The 13040-nt window shown below is 32.0% G+C and overlaps 1 protein-coding gene across 1 annotated transcript; it reads right to left on the reverse strand.

Moving 5' to 3' along the window:
- Positions 1–3076: 3076 nt before the first annotated feature.
- On the reverse strand, positions 3077–10564 carry LOC134687933 (uncharacterized). The gene is made up of 5 exons (XM_063548394.1): positions 10314–10564; positions 9358–9440; positions 8289–8376; positions 6968–7081; positions 3077–3084 (listed from the first exon to the last, which is right to left on the reverse strand). Exons 1-5 carry the CDS (start codon positions 10558–10560, stop codon positions 3077–3079), a joined length of 540 nt encoding a protein of 179 aa, XP_063404464.1. The 5' UTR covers positions 10561–10564.
- Between the last annotated feature and the right edge of the window lie 2476 nt (positions 10565–13040).

Raw genomic sequence — 13040 nt, forward strand, 5'->3', positions numbered from 1 at the left:
TTCCAATGTCGTTTCTTTGATATTTTGAAGACGCCATTTGGTTTACTGAAATATCTGTTTCAAAGATGGCGATCTAAACTACAATATTGTCCCCTTCCCCCGAATGTTATTAAAAACAGTCACCCAAAATGCTGTCATTTTACCGTTGAAGACCTGCGTTAGGATGCAAAAATTAAAAATCATTCGTTAGATGAAAACAAACATATCTATTTTTTAAAACCATTGTCATCCCCGTTATTTTTTAACAGGCAAAGACCTATCTATTGTGGATGAAATTAATTGTAAATTCCAATGAACGTTTTAAAAAAATGCCAGAAGTATTTGTTTTTGATGCAACTTCAGATCCTCTTTATAGTATTTTGGCATGCAAGCTGAGGTTTTCTTTCGTAAGAGGGAATTTAAAGAATTCCAATGAGATCAAGGTCATGGAACAGTTATTAATTAGCATGCTCATAATTATGAGTGTAATTCGTTCAACCAGTTCTAGTTAAGCAGACGAATTTTAAATGTATTGTTTGTTTATCATTTGTTGATATGGTTCATAAGAATTTCTCGTTTCTCGTTTTTTACATAGATTAGACTGTTAGTTTTCCTGTTTAAATGGGTTTACACTAGTATTTTTGGGGGGGCTTTGTATAGCTAGCTGTTCGGTGTGAGCCAAGGATGTGTGTTAAAGTCCGTTATTTGCCCTATCATGGTTTATTTTTACAAATTGTGACTTAGATAGAGAGTTGTCTTATTGGCACTCATGCCACATCTTTCTATATAGTATGTCAGATTTTAGAGGCAAAACGAAAATGCATTTTGTTCACTCAAAACAATGCATGTGATTTGTAAGAGAATATTTTAATACGTTAGGATCTACATGACAGTCAAGCTATGAAATCTCCTTGTTTTAGTACAAAGCAAAACATATAAATACTTCCCTTACAACTTTAATACAAAAATATGTATAAGTAGTTCCAAACTGGATGTCAAGCAAATCTTTATAGGCCATAAATCCTCTAGTTAAACTGCATCTCAATACAAAAATGGATTAGAATGAAAATTCACATTTACAAAGCATACTTGAAAAAGTAACAAAAATAAACTAGCCACATTGAGACAAGAAAGTCTAATATGGTACAAACAATCAAGTTATATGCACACGGGCATATGTTGCCTCTCCATTTTATATATAGTAACACAGATATAACATGTACTTAAGTTGTAAAACTTCTAAATTGCGAAATTTAAAATAGAAATTATACCGCTCACTTCACTTGCACTAGCACTCGACTTGTAGAGCCGGATTTTCTTATCCTTCTGGAGCACCTGATATCACCCCAGTTTTGGTGGAGTTCGTGTCTTTAGTTTTCTATGTTGTGTATTGTGTACTATTATTTATCTGTTTGTCTTTTTTTGCCATGGCATTGTAAGTTTATTTTCGATCTATGAGTATGACTGTCCTTCTGGTATCGCTCGCCCCTCTTTCAAAAAACAAGCACGGTGACCTATATATTGTTTTTGCTCTTTGGATTCCTTTATTAATTCCCTATCTATATGAACTAGTGTTTTGAAAAGTTAATTACTTTGAAACTGAGAAGCAAACTCCCTTAAAAAAAAATAAAAAAAATAAAAAAAAAGGAATTTAGTTTTTTGTACTGACAATGACTGACAGCAACAGTGCAAACATTAGAAATTTCATATAAAAATGCAACATGATGCAAATATATCCCAGCTCAATTTCACATGTATGTTCAACGAAAGAGTAAGCTATTATCTGCTGAATGCACCCATCATAAAATGCTGATTCTTGGTGACAAGGCATGTTGCTTTATATCTTATTTATTTTCTTTTGTTGGATTATTCATAAACAGGCCTAGAAGTAAGTTCAATTATAATAGTTTTATTTTTCTAATTTCTGGGTCTTTTATAACAACTATGTGAAATGTATTTTGCTTGTTGTTAGCTTCTACGACATTTGGTCTCTGGTGGAGATTTGACTTATTGGCATTGATATATTACATCTTCATTTTTTTCTATATGAAAGAAGAAGAACAAAGGATTCCGGTAAATGCAATATGTATCAAATAAATGGTTTTGTACAAAATGTATATCGCATATCGAGAGAGAAACCAAAGATCTTATATTGCCATATGAAACAATGTTGTGACATGCCTTAGGGACAGCAATATATTCATAACGTTGAAGGTAGTTTTTGCCTAAGATATTGACCGTTTGGTTTTAATGTACTATACTTTGTATCAACGAGCTCCCTACTCTAACCTATATCACAAAAGCACGTCTCTCTCTCTCCGCAGTTGTTCCCACTGAAAGTTATTACAAATTTAAATTTGATTGTGAATTCACAATTGAATTATCAAAATAGAATTGCATGAAAAAGTGTTGATTTCATTTTTTACCTTATTACTTTTCTCACTAACACAATGCTTTTAAGTTGCAGAATTCACAATTGAAAAACGGTATGTGCATAATTTTTTTTAAAAGTGACACAACGAATTGTCTTTACAGTGATCACAGACAATAACAGGATTGCTATGTTTCAATTTTTCTATTGTTTTTATATACTGTGAATGGATTGCATGACCACACCAGTTTTCATCGGACATTGTTAGTGTTCAATTGTATTGACTTTTTGAGAAAAAAAAAGGATGTGGTATTATTGATTAAAGTGTTTTTTCATGTTTGTTTGGTCATCACAGCGGTATGCTGAACCATTATAGATATAAAACCAGAAACACTTCGCAGTTGTGTACAATAATACAGTGCATGCAAAATGATGCAAACAAAATATGCCAACACAGTTAAATGTATTTCCATACATAGTTTACTTCGCTTTAAGTATTGGCTTTTGATAAGATGTGTCATTATACGACTGGTATCTTTAATGATTGATAATATATTTCATAAACTGGTCGTATTCATCGGTAGATCTTTTTTGGCAATTTGGACGGGTTTTTTTTGTAAAGCAATCGCTTTTGTTAGTTTGGTCTGTACATGTAAAAAAAAACTAGTTCGATGATGATCTAACTTTATTTCATTTTCACTTGAATATTTCTTTCTTCGTGTTCTTTTACACACCTGTAAAAAATAAGAAATATGTCAAAATGGTTTTTCCACTAATCTAACTTTTTACATAGTGAACATCTGTTTCCTTTACTTTCTCTACTTTCAAGTTCAATTTCCGTATACCATAAATACTTTTCAGTATATCCGTTATACACAAAACGATCACCAATCATTGAATTTCTTTCTTTTTTCACCTCAATGTAATGTTATGTAATATTGACCAAACAAGAAAAATTTCGATCTTAGTATTTGTCTTGTCATAGGATGATAACATATATCAAAACAAAAAGCGGGAAAAATTCAGATTTATGAAAATTTAAACGCTCAAGACTCATAATTCCGTGAGATTAATCTAACCGATCGAATATCAAAATCAATAATCATTCATAAAGACCGAATATTTATTTTAAAAAACCCAGGAAATATAAATTTAGATATTCAAAGATGAAAGGTAAAAATAAAAAACAAACGTAATCACTTATTTTTGCAAAATTTAACGGTTCTTATTTTGCTTCACGAGATGCGTATTTCAATTAACAAAATCTGTTTAGTGACGTTCGGGACCAAACACATAATACAAAACATTCATGAGATTATCTAAAGTGAAAGACCAACAGTTACATTAATATTCATATACATGTAAGTCCAGGGATTGAGATGGATTAAAACGTAATATTATATCATACTATTTTTAATAATTTGATATGTAAGTACAATATTAAGAGTCCAATTTAAAAGATGCATGTAGTGAAGATAAATCATTGACGTTTAATTATGACATAATAATAACCTCAATTGGTTGTTCATCGAAAACATTTTTTTATATTTTGGGATCGCGCTTACATGTGTAACCCCGCCATATTCAGTATGTATGTGCATTTCCCAAGTCAGGAGCCTGTTTTTCAGTTGTTGTTGTTTGTTTATGTGTTACATACTTGTTTTTCGTTCATTTTTTTTAAAATAAATTTGGCTAGTAATTTTTTCGTTTGAATTGTTTTACATTGTCATTTCGGGGCCTTCTACAGCTGACTAGTTGAAGGCCGTACGGCATGTACGGTGACCTATAGTTGTTAATTTCAGTGTTATTTTGTCTCTTGTGGAGAGTTGTTGCATTGTCAATCAAACCACATCTTCTTTTTTTATATACAGTCCATGAAAGTTTTGTATATAAAAAATTCAAGACGCTAGCGAATTCACAAACGACGAATCGTCTTTCAACGTTTTTTAGAAAAATTGGTGTGCCATAAATTTAGGCAACAATACTTTACCAATATTCAAATCTCGAAAATCGACCAAAAGGAGCAGAACAGAGTTTGTCGACAGGGAAGCCTCTCCTGCTACGCATGCATCATCTGCCATGCGAAACAAGGGAATATTATATTTCTGCACTTTTATTTAAAGAACTACGACAACGAAAAAATGTCACTGTGAATTGAAACACCAACATATCGGATTGGTCAACCAATGTGTGATCAATAACTGGATCAAATATAAGAAAGGTAAATGTTGCACTTACATTTATCGGTTTCACAAATATACTTCTGTGGTTGTTTGCAGTTTTGGTTTCTCCAACCGTCTTCATGACCCCAGAGGCCGACACATTTAGGACTATTATCTACAAAGATTTGTACGTGTTGCTGTATATTTTTTGGCCTAATATTGTGTTACTGAACCCTGTTTTGTATATATATATAGAGGGTTACTGCTCATAAGGAAGCTATTAGCTGAAGAATTCTAAGTGGTAAAGTTGAAATAAATCCTACATAAATTTTACGGACGGCATCACGAGTTGGTTGACCGTTATCGAATATTTGTTTCACAGATGAGAACTGATATTTTCCATTTGTCATCAATAAAATTCTGTACTTACCCTCCCAGAGCACATGCGATCACCTAGAGTTTAGTGTAGGGTTCGTGTGACTCAGTCTTTAGTTTTCTATGCAGTGTTTTATGTACTGTTGTTTGTCTGTTGTTATGGTTTTTGGTCTTTTTTAGCCATGCCGTTGTCAGTTTATTTTCGACTTAAGAATTCAAATGTCTCATTGGCATCTTTCGCAAACTATTTTGAATGATGTTATACGACCTCAACAATGATGTCGTTAGTGGTTGTATGTTAAAAAATAGTTCCCTGAAACTGACAAGTTATCCTCTTACAACTGCTCATTTATTGACAGAAAACCATTTTTTTTGGCAAGTGCCCAAAATAGTTATTTGGTGGAATAGACAATAAGACATGTACTATAATTGCAAATTACTATTTTTTCACCTACATAAAGTTGGTACAATTCATAACTTGAGGTAATTAAAAAAAAATGCCTGAAAAAGACTATATGGTCCAGTATATAAAAGTCGGTATCTAGAAGCCACATAGGGGGGTCTCGGTGGCCGAGTGGTCTACATAGTTAAAGTACTGATTACCAGCAAGAGTTAAAATCACGCACGTGGCATGTGTAATCGACTCCAATCTTAATCGACTAGTATTATCAGTTTTTCTTCAGAACGTTCACTCCGGCAGCTCCAGCTTCCTCCACTATTTAATCTGACCGTAAATCAGCACTATAGCGTAACACCAATCAATCAATCAATCAATTGATAGAAACCAAAATAGTTTCCAACACTTTCCATTCCCTACATACAATGTAATTAAAAACCGTTTAGTTTTAGAAACAGTGGCATTGACCTTTGACTTGGTGATTCAAAAATCAATCGACTACTTCCCCTATCCTATATATTCAATTTGTATAATAACATTGACGTTACCAATTTTACTACACTAGATGCACAGTTCGACGGTCAATGTCTCTTCAGTTGAGCTCAAGAGCTGGGAAAACAAATAAGAATCCAAACTGAAACCAAACAGAATATGGAATCATAGGAGATACACGTACTCCTTTATTTTGAATAATTTCAAAATTGTACAACTGGACATTTAAACAAATTGATTACGGTATCTTCATATACAAATGTAAATGATTAATTCAAGCCAGGCATCATCTGGAAACATTTTTTTCCCATCTTTTTTAATTCTTTTGTAACAGTAACATTGACCTTTGAGATGTTAACCCAAAAATTATTACACTTTTTCTTCCTACCTCAATTTACATTTTATGTGTGTAAGTTATAAGTTCATCAAGCAGAAGAAACTCGACCGACGGGCAGTATATGTATTTCAGTCGCAGTATTATATGAAAACAAATCCTACATTTCATTGCAAAACAAAGAATTCTTTGTAAAATGATACGATTTCAAGCAAAGAAAGTCATTACTGTATTAAAATAATCGTTTTATATTAATTAGATCTAACAAATTATTGTTCTTAAAGTATGTACATAACGCTATAACCTGCTTATTGAAGTTGCAAGAATAACCAGGGCATGGGTTGTTGTTGTTTGAAACAAATATTTTATTTTCAACTTTAATTAAAAAAAATGTTTTTTATCATGGATTGTCATGTAGGACTGAAACCATTAGAATCCTTGTATTTGATCAAATGTTTTCTGATATAGATTAAGTCCATATAACTGTCCATTTCCGGGCCATTATGACACGCAGGCCTACCGGAACGATGTCCATTACTTGAGTATTTTCAAGGAATGGACAGTTATTTGGATTTTCGCTAACTTTAAATATACCTTAAATTTTAAAATGAATCTTCAGAGTTTCTATTTGGCAAGGAATCTCAACACCAATTTTTTATATGATTGAATTGTGTGTGCCTTTTTTACAGACCAGTATCCTGAAACCCTGAAGCCCATACCGCATAGTCAGCTATAGAAGGCCCCAAAATTGACTCTTGTTTTTAATTATCCCAGAATTGGTAAAGTTTTCAATATATGAAAATAAATTTAAATATCCAATGTTAAATTAAGGACATTTTGTGTTATATTGCACTTACTAGACTTCTTAGGCCATCCTGTTCTAAACTGGATGTATTCTGCATTCTTTTTTTCATGAGCCCAGGTCCACTTATATGGGTCTTCTGCATATAAACCAGTCCAGAAATTACCAGCTTAAGATAGAATAGTGTGTATATAGAAACCTTATAATTATATCATGTATTTTATTTAAGGTAGTACGCATAGGACTTTACTATTAATTAAAATCGACTGTTAAACAATTAGTCAACAAAGGTGAACTGTTCATCAAAACATCAGTAATAAATTTACAGGAGAAATTAGTTATTCAAAGGAAAACCTATACTGCATTTAATTTTTCATTCCACTAAAAGCCAACAATAATAATGAAGCCTTCAACAAAATACTATTTATCAAGTAAATATTATTATACATAAGTGATAGTGATTGTGTTAGTAGAATAATATGTTTCAGCGGGTTTCAAAAGTAATATGCTAAGGCAGCAACCATTTGATTTTCTGGGGGGTAGGGGCTATGGTTTTTTTTGGAAAAAAAGTTTGTTTCCAGGTGTTGGTGAAAAAAATAATTTGTTTTGGACCCTGAGAAAAAAATTTGTTTGTTTCACCCTCAGCTGCCACTATATGTAATGCTAACATTGAAAGAAAAAAATGTTTTCGGTTTGTCACTAAAAAAATAGATTGTTCTTCGCCGAAGGCAAAAAAAAAAGTTTGAACAGAAAAAAAAACCATAGTCCCCCCCCCCCTCCAGAAAATCAAATGGTTGCTGCCTAAGCATTTAGTTGTGAGTAATGGTGTCATCTTTTTCATATGACTTAGGTAAAGGTACGACTGGGGTTTGGGAACACTTTTGAGGTTTTTGTTTGTGCCTGTTCACACTGATGCTCATATACATACAATAATATACTTTTGTCTTTCGTGTTTATAGGTGTTTCTATTTTGCACAAGTGGACAACACGTAAAGCTAGTTTGCTTTTTTTTTATGATTATGATGCTAGAATGTGTTCTTTTGATAAAATCTGTTCTTTTACTCTACTGATAGTGAACAGAATTATTATTATTGCAATTAGTACTTTAAATGAATTGGCACGAAAGTACATATAATACATTGAATAAATATGAAGACAAGAGTACAAAAGAATTGAAATGAGCTTTAGAGTTTAGTGGCATATTTTGTGTTGGTTTGTTTTTACTTTCATATACAAATGTATACTGTAGCTAGCCAAATTAAAATGCCTATCAATTATCATTTTTTCTTCTATCTCTGTCATTAACAGTCATTGAGTAGTTTCTGTCATAGACTTAAAAAAACATCTTGGTGTTTTAGAAACTGGTAATTACATACTTTTTTTCGCGGCACGCTTCATCACCCACGTGTTTTCCTTTGCATTGTCGATTTTAACTAAATAACCACATATTTCCTGACATCTTTTCTGTAAAATATATAGTTATATATTTGTTATTGATATAGATTTCAACAGTACATTTTCTTGATACTTGATATTAAGAGCCCATTGAAATTCCCAAAAATCATTCTAATGATTCAAAGCGTTAAACTGATCTTAAAGGTGTAGAATGACGATATGATTAATTGCATCATCAATATCAAAAGCATCATTTTTTTCTTCTGCAAATGGATTATAAATATCTAATACAGTTGAATATTGAAATAAAGGTTGAATTACAAATAAATATTATATATAATTCCGATGGACGATGGACGAATCTATCGTAGAGTTGTCACTGATTCAGACGTGTTACTTATAGATATAATTATTTCTGTGACTGTATCTTGCATTTATTTGTAGGTTCCTTTACAAAAGATAATTCAACTTATCTGTAACAATACCATCTTCATGCCTTATATATCATGACTGTATACGACGCTAGATTAAAACTGACGAGGAAAGGTAACACCCGTTAACCGAAAGCTTTATCATTGTGAAGGTGATCGAGTGGTTTAGCGCGTCGGATAGAGTGCAGGCGATTTGGTGTCACGATATCTCAGTAGCCTGAGTTCGAATCCCTGCCAGGAAAGAACAAAAACAAATTGCGAAAGCAAATTTACAGATCATACATTGTTTGGCTGATGTATAAACGAGTTGTATATATATATTTTAGCCTAAATAAATGTTGTCTATTTCGGTATAGCATAATATATATGTTAAAGTAACCTATATTACCTGCATGCTTTTGAAATTACATACTCAAGTACGAACGTTCATAAAATGATGATGAATATACAAATGCATATGATTTTGAATTAATCTAAAGGTCAGCAAAAAATAAGTGCTCCGTTCTTTTGCATGTATCGAGTATGGAAACACTGGAAAACACAGATGTGGACAAAAATACTTTGATATACCTCAATAAACTAGGATCAACCCTTAAAAGTTTGATATATTTTTACAAACCTTGGCCCCTTGCCACATTAACAAATCTTTAGAGAAAATATAGCAATGTCCATTATGTTTTTGTTCATCTGACCATTTTCTTTCTGAAAATATGAATATTTTGAAAATCATTTACAAATAAGTTGATTTTTTTTTTTAGAATATTGGATGTTATGTTTCATTTCATTATAAGAATAGAAATAAACCATTTTCAAGATGTCACGATTATGAAGTCCTACACCGGCAAAATAGTGGATAGAATGTTTTATCTGACCATAAGTTAATTGCATCTTATTGAATAGTAATAATTGTATGTTTATGCAGTCTACTGGTTCATCGGAATTCGACGTTTTGATAATTAACTAAAATAAGATACGTTCATTTACAAATGTAACATAGCTTGTTTGAAATTGAGTCCGTCGAGGTTACACATCATTAAATCTTAATTCACTGTAGCGTCCATGAAAAGTAAAACCATTCCCTAGTGCAATAGTAGGAGGTCCAGGAGATATTGAGGAAAGGGATATACTAAAATACTGATGTCTAATACCTGTATCGGTATCTTGGTGCTCGGAGTAAGTTACTAGTAATATTCACTTTTGGGAATTTTTGTATTATCCTTAATGCCATTGAGCTGTAATATTTAAGTTTATAACTGCTTGTTCAAGTATATGTATCTTCATAACTACATTCATTCATTTGTGCAGGAGTTTTGCGCTACGTTGAAGACCCATTAGTGGCCTTCGGCTGTTGTCTGCTCTATGGTCGGGTTGTTGTCTCTTTGACACATTTTCCATTTCACTTCTCAATTGTATTGTTCGAAAACAAGTAGTATAAGAGCAAAATGCTTGAAAACATGCTGATCACTTTCATTATATTCCTTGCTTTTTTAAGCCATTTTTATATTCGAAACATATTATCATCCTACAAAGGGAAAAATATAACTGACTTATTGTAAACACATTTGTTAAACTTACCGTAGAATATTTTATTCACTTCTTTAAACTGTTTCTCCAACTGTTCGATAGAGCGCCGAATTGTTACGATTGGTTCTTTCGTTGAGTATGGTCCATAGCATTTTCCAAGGAATTTTTCTATATTCTGTAACGGTTCTCTTGCAGTTTCATACTCTTTTAGTGCCGAAAGGGAAATACACGAAGAAGACGCCAACACATACGAAACACACACCAGAGTACACACACTAAAGACGATCATTCTTATCATTCTAAAGATTCTGTAAAGTAATGGTTTTGTCATTTAGTTAATTGTTTGTATTTGATCATTATTATTTATGAATACATCGCTGTTTAAAAGTGATGAAGGGAGAAGTCATTGTGACCAAACATGCATGATCATTGATATGGTCATTATATAAAGATGAACTGTTTACAAAAACAAGTAAAATAGCAAAAACACCGAAATTCTAATGAAAAATCAAAACAGAAAGTCCTTTAACAAATATTTATATTTCCTCTAAATAAGAGACGAAAGATACCAGAGGGATAGTCATATTTACAGATGATATCAGATATGTTCCCAATGTCGTAACTACAATACCCTTCCCTTTTTTCACAAATGTGACCTACCGAATTAGACTATTTACCGGATTTGTAACAACATAAGCAACACGACTGGTACCACATGTGCAGCAGGATTTGCCGACCCTTCCGAACCACCTGAGATCATTCCCAGTTTTTGGTGGGGTTCGTGTTTCTTAGTCTTTAGTTTTCTATGTTTTGTCTTCTGTACTATTATGTGTCTGTGTTTGTCTGTTTATTATTTTCAATCTATGAGTTTGACTGTCCCTCTGGTATTGTTCGTCCCTCTTTTCTGCTCGGACACTGGCAATGTTTTATAAAGTCTGAAAAAGCAGTTGCAAGCTCTTGAATTCGATTGGGTGTGGAAATGTACATCCCATTTGCTGGTGAAGTTGGTATAAGGTGGGGCAAATTACAAAAAAATAAGATTCTATTTGTATTTTTTTTAATACTAAGGTTTTTCTACCCCAGGGATAAACTCAAGTACATGTAGCTGTTTTTGGAAAACCCTTTCGAAATATTTGGTCATTGATGCTCTACAACTTCGGACTTTATTAGCCAAACGCGACTGAAGAGTTTTTGTTTAGGTAAAAGCGTGTCTGGTGTACACCATTTTAATCTTAGTATCTATGACCAGTTCATTTTCACTTTCAAGTGAAAAAGAGAACTGAAAGAACTCAATGGCTCGTTTGCAGTTTAACGAGCATTACCATTATTATTCTTGTAAAGACAAGCATACAAGCATACATATAAGATAAGGAATCCATACGTGAAATGTAGTAATTGAAGTTAGTGTAGGTAAATTAAAACAATGATAAGCCATGGATCAGTTTCAACGAAAGAAAAGAAGAGGTATTCAATTCTTATAGAACAAGAAATATAAGTTTATTTGATAGGTTTTCTATACAATTACAGATACATAGTACATTATTATTTATTGCATAACATTAGAAAATATATAGTGAACATTGAAAGATATACAATTTGCTTATTACATAAAGTTTTATAAAGATTTATATCTTATAAATCCGGCCCTTGTACATAATCAAGATATTCTACTTGAAAGTTGAAATATGTGTACTATAGTGTCAAGAATTCTATCAACTACTTCATCATGTGGTTAAAACGTGACAAAATTGTTTTTTTTTGTTTTTAAAAAAATGTGTTCATTTACTCTCTATATATATACTCTCCAATTCATCATACATTATAAGAACTAATTATGATAAACAAATGTTTCATTAACAAGAGCAAGATATAATAGAATATTATTAAGACGGGGATATTAATCTAAAGGGAGTTTTAAATGCCCACACTAATGATAATGATTCTGACTATCTCACAAACGAAGTTGATGATAATCTAGATGATTTTCCATTTCTACCTATTAATCATATAGCAGGAAAAGTGTTTAAAATTTTCCAAATCTCCAACAGGTATGGGAAACAAATTTTATCTTGTATTTCATCTCAACCAAGAATTTTAAATGGAAGAACTTAAGAGATTTGAAAGGAAAGAGTTAATTACATGGAATTTCTATTGATGGTTATTGTATCTGTAGTTCAAGGTTGTATCATGAATCTGATAGTTGATAAATTTAAACCAACAGTATCAGTACGTTGTCCAATGACAGTAAATATGTTATCCCAAATATATCAGCAACAAGAAAGCATACTTATAGAACATAACAAGGACTTATGAACGCGAAAGAGTTATAACCAATTATAACTGAATTGGATAGTCTCTCAGAAATGAATTCTATTCAGAAAATTTTGGTATCTTGTATAGAACAGAAAATTAGTACACCAGTGTCAAATATGTCAACGTTTTGGTTATAACGCAGCCGTCCTTGTATTTAAAAGAAACTGCAGAAGAGCGAGTTGAAAGAGTAAATGTAGAAAAGTAAAATAACCCTTTTATGGCAATGAATTGAAGCACACTTCAGAGCTTTCAAGCATCAAGCCAGAAAACTATATAATAACCCTGAAATAAAGCACTAAGATTACAAGTACTGTCCAAAAATAAGGCATTTCAAATGCTATGATAAAAAAAATATAGACAATTTGGAAACAAAATGCTGACTTAGCTCTTAGAATCAAATAATTCTACAGGTGAATTTTGGAAAACTATCAACACTTTTAAAAAGAAAGAAATCAATGACCCAAG

The sequence above is a fragment of the Mytilus trossulus genome, chromosome 10 (genome assembly GCF_036588685.1).
Source record: "Mytilus trossulus isolate FHL-02 chromosome 10, PNRI_Mtr1.1.1.hap1, whole genome shotgun sequence".
NCBI lineage: Eukaryota > Metazoa > Mollusca > Bivalvia > Mytilida > Mytilidae > Mytilus > Mytilus trossulus.

Bases quoted from the DNA above. Each gene is read 5' to 3' on its own strand.
- LOC134687933 (XM_063548394.1), bottom strand. From the start codon at position 10,560: ATGATAAGAATGATCGTCTTTAGTGTGTGTACTCTGGTGTGTGTTTCG. The intron at 9,441-10,313 runs GTAAGTTTAACA...TCATATTTTCAG, and splicing joins AGTGAATAAAATATTCTACG to AAAGAAAATGGTCAGATGAA. The intron at 8,377-9,357 runs GTTTGTAAAAAT...TATATTTTACAG, and splicing joins TAATGTGGCAAGGGGCCAAG to AAAAGATGTCAGGAAATATG.